This window comes from Cervus canadensis, chromosome 6 (genome assembly GCF_019320065.1).
Source record: "Cervus canadensis isolate Bull #8, Minnesota chromosome 6, ASM1932006v1, whole genome shotgun sequence".
Classification (NCBI taxonomy): domain Eukaryota; kingdom Metazoa; phylum Chordata; class Mammalia; order Artiodactyla; family Cervidae; genus Cervus; species Cervus canadensis.
In genome coordinates this window covers 25,166,307-25,170,528 of record NC_057391.1, presented here as the reverse complement: position 1 = coordinate 25,170,528, position 4,222 = coordinate 25,166,307, and the positions used below count along the sequence as shown (strand labels likewise).

Here is a 4,222-nt window from a genome sequence, read left to right as displayed (position 1 = left end):
ATTCGCCCATTCCAGTCCATTTTATTTCACTGATTCCTAAAATGTCAATGTTCACTCTTGCCATCTCTTGTTTGACCACTTCTAATTTACCTTGATTCATAGACCTAACTAACCCAGGTTCCCATGCAATATTGCTCTTTACCGCATCAGACTTTACTTTCATTACCAGTCACATCCACAACTGCGTGTTGTGTTTGCTTTGGCTCCGTCTCTTCATTCTTTCTGGAGTTATTTCTCCACTCTTCTCCAGTAGCATATTGGGAACCTACCGACCTGGGAGTTCATCTTTCAGTGTCCTATCTTTTTGCCTTTTCATACTGTTTATGGGGTTCTCAAGGCAAGAAAACTGAAGTGGCTTGCCATTCCTTTCTTCAGTGGACCATGTTTTGTCAAAACTCTCCACCATGACCCGTCTGTCTTGGGTGGTCCTACATGGCATGGCTCATAGTTTCATTGAGTTAGGCAAGGCTGTGGTCCATGTGATCAGTTTGATTAGTTTTCTGTGACTATCGTTTTCATTCTGTCTCCCCTCTGAGGGATAAGGATAAGAGGTTTATGGAATCTTTCTGATGGGAGAGACTTCTGATGGGTGAGACCATGCTCAGTAAATTCCACATATATGCGTTAATATAGGATTTTTGTTTTTCTCGTTCTGACCTCACTCTGTATTTAATGACAAGTGTTTATTGATTGTTTTCTATACTGTTGCTACTGATACTGATGTTTGGCAGTGAATATGATGGCAGCATTAAATAGCTCCTCCTCTCATGAAACTTAAGTGTAATGAGGAAGACTTACATTGAATAAGAAATCATGAGTGTCACTAATGTTACAAAAGTGGTAATAGGGAGCGCTATAATAATACATAATGAGAAGAGAGTTCTTGGACCCAGGTCCTGGGAATTATTCCCTGGTAAAATGTTGCTGAAACTGAGATTTGAAGAATAAGTAGATGTTACTAGGTGAAGCATGAAAGACAAGTGTTTCAGATAGTATGATTCATCAGTGCAAAGCCTCAGAGATGAGAGAGTTTGACATTTCCAGGCCAGTTAAAAAAACCACCAAATTGGCTCTGAAATTAAACGGAAAGAGCATGTTGTTCTCAGAGGCAGGAGACATGGTGGAAACCAGGTCTCTGGTGGCCTGATAAACTTTGAAAGAGAGGTGAGGTTTTAATTTAAGTTCTATGACAGTTATGTTAAAGTCATTGAGCAAAACAACTACATGCTTAGATTTATATTTTTTAAAATCTCTCTACTGAAATGAAGATAATGGGATAGATTTGAAGCATGAAGACCACATAGTTGACTTAAAATTCTATTCTAAAAAATAATATGTGATGGTTTCAACAAGAATGGTGACATTGTAGAAGAAAATAAGGGGAGGTATATAAAAATGTTTATAAGGTGGAATTTATAGACTTGTTGATTTATTGAATATTGAGGATCAGAGTGAGGGAGGAGCTCGTTATTGCTACTGGGCAAGTGTTTGAGCCATTTATTGTGACTTTGAAAGAACAGGAGATTTGAGGTGGAGCCATGGGAATGGATGCAACCTAGGGACAGAATATAAAGTGAGAACAGGTTAAAGATGCAATTCTGAGGAATCTTAAGTTTGTCGGTTGAACAAATGAGGGAAATTCAGCAAACAGATGCTGGGAAGAAATTACCCAAGAGGTAGTAGGAAAACCAGGAGATTATAGTGATTTAGAGGCCCAGTAGGATATTTGAAGGAAGGAGTTATCAGTAATAATTAAGTTAAAAATAAATTCCTGTCCAGATGAATAAGAAAATATTTAAAAGAAGTATTATTGTCTTATTTATACAGAGGAGACAGAGATGTTACTGTCCATTCCTGTAACTTTAACAAAGTCTTTATTCTGGGTGTAGAAATCCTCAATTAAATTGATTATGCCTCAAACTTTTTGGCTTTCTATTATTTCAAGGCTATCAAACACAGATACATAAACTCTTGCATGGGGCCGTGGGGTGGAGGGGGGGATGGCACTTGTGGTGGTGGTGGGGTGGTGATTTGACAGATCAGGAAACCATATTCAAGGACCTCTAAATACACATTCTTGGGTGATTGTTATCCTGTGAAGCAACTATTAATTATATGTCTTTTTGAAAGAATAAACTGAACTGGTTGAATATTAGAACGTCTTCATATTCAGAATAACAGAGAAGCAGAAAAATAGTGTAAAAATATTTGGTCTGAATTCATCTAAAATATTGATAGTGTTAAGGAAATTCTGTACATGCAATCACTGAAATCTAAACAGAAAATTGAAATGGCATCCTAAACTGAAAAAACTCAGGGTATAGTCAAGTCTTGAATTCAGGGCTAAACATAAATAATAACAGTTGATTTTATTCTTACTGTAAATTAAGATAAAATTAAAATAGAAAATTAAAAGTATATACTTTATAATTTACCCAAACATACATTTTAGATACTTAATCTATTAGCTTACCATGAGATATATTTGTCAATTTTTGAGGTATTTATTTATATTTGAGAGTAATTACACCCAGCAAGTACTAGGAAATGGCACCAGAAAATGGTATTTGAAAGTTAAGTTTAAACCTGGAGGTCAGCTTAGTTTTCTCTTCTCATCTCTCTTCTCCATGAAAGTAGATGAAGTCAACTTATTCCCTGTGATTGGCAAAATAAAGTCAACTCAAACTTGACAATCAATTTCTACAGGTGCATCTTTGTTGAACTGTCATTCAAAATAATAATTCTTAACCATAATAATGATGATAGTCACATGATTCTGTTTTTGGTGAGCTTGAAGCATCTTGTGCTCTAGATCTGCTCCATTCATTATGAGATCCTACTGGAACCTACAATCCGTTTGCCCAGTCTCCTCATGGCAATTCTCATGTCTTTGTTTCTCAATGTATAAATGGCAGGATTCAAGATAGGGGTGATGGCAAAGTCAACAATGAACAAATACTTATCCAGTGATGTTGTAGGGAAAGGCCACACATAGAGAAACATACATGGCATAAAAAACAAAATTACTACAGTGATGTGAGCTGACAATGTGACAAATGCTTTGGATAAATCTCCTGAAGAACGTTTCCAGACAGTGACCAAAATGAAAATGTAGGATATAATTAAAGAGAAGAAGGTAGCCATGGATATAAACCCACTGTTAGCAATAATTACAAACTCTAGCTTGTAAGTGTCTACACAAGCAAGTTTCATGACCCGAGGAAAGTCACAGTAAAAGCTGTCTACTTTATTGGGACCACAAAAGGGCAAGTTTATGACAAAAACAAATTGAGATACAGCATGGATTATCCCCACTATCCAGGCAACCACTACAAAGGAAACACACATTTTGGAGCTCATAATTGTCAGGTAGTGGAGAGGCTTACAGATTGCAGTATACCTGTCAAATGCCATGGCTATGAGCAGTACCATCTCAGCTCCACCCATGACATGAATGAAAAATATCTGTGTCATACATTTTGGAAAAGAAATGATGTTGCAGTTAGTGAAAAGATCGGAGATCATTTTGGGTACTGTGGTAGAGGAAAGACCTAGATCAAGTAGGGAGAGATTGGCCAACAGGAAGTACATGGGGGAGTGTAAATGAGAGTCAATAATTACTGTGAACACAATGAAGAGGTTTCCCAGGATAATTCCCATGTAGAAAACAAAGAAGAACCAAAAAAGAAAAAGATGCATTTTCCATGAATTTGAAAGTCCGATTAGTACAAATTCAGATACCACAGAGTCATTTACTCCATCCATTGACTCAATCAGGGAAGAAGCTGAAGTATTCTGAAGGTAGAAAATAAGAAAGAATTGAGAAACATGGGTACCAAAGATTAATACCTTATTTATCCATCAATGATTATGTGGAAAACATGTTGTAAATGCCAAAATATGAAGTGAGAAGAAATACAGAGAGGGGCCAGTTAAAGGAAGATAATTGAATATGAATAGGGGAAAAGAGATAACAAAAGTAAGACCATAAAGACAAGGAAAGAAATCATGTGGGAATATGACAGGTAAAATGGAGGAATTAGGAATAAAGAGTAACATTTTCATAGGGGAGAGCTTTCCCAAGCTTGTGCTGTGCTTAGTTGCTCAGTCGTGTCCAACTCTTTGTGACCCCTTGGACTGTAGCCCGCCAGCCTCCTCTGTCCATGGGGATTCTCCAGGCAAGAACACTGGAGTGAGTTGTCATGCCCTCCTCCAGAGAATC

The 4,222-nt window shown here is 37.1% G+C and overlaps 1 protein-coding gene across 1 annotated transcript; it reads right to left on the bottom strand.

The window, feature by feature from the left end:
- Positions 1-2,826: 2,826 nt before the first annotated feature.
- On the bottom strand, positions 2,827-3,765 carry LOC122444091 (olfactory receptor 4F15-like). The gene has a single exon (XM_043472893.1). It carries the CDS (start codon positions 3,763-3,765, stop codon positions 2,827-2,829), a length of 939 nt encoding a protein of 312 aa, XP_043328828.1.
- Between the last annotated feature and the right edge of the window lie 457 nt (positions 3,766-4,222).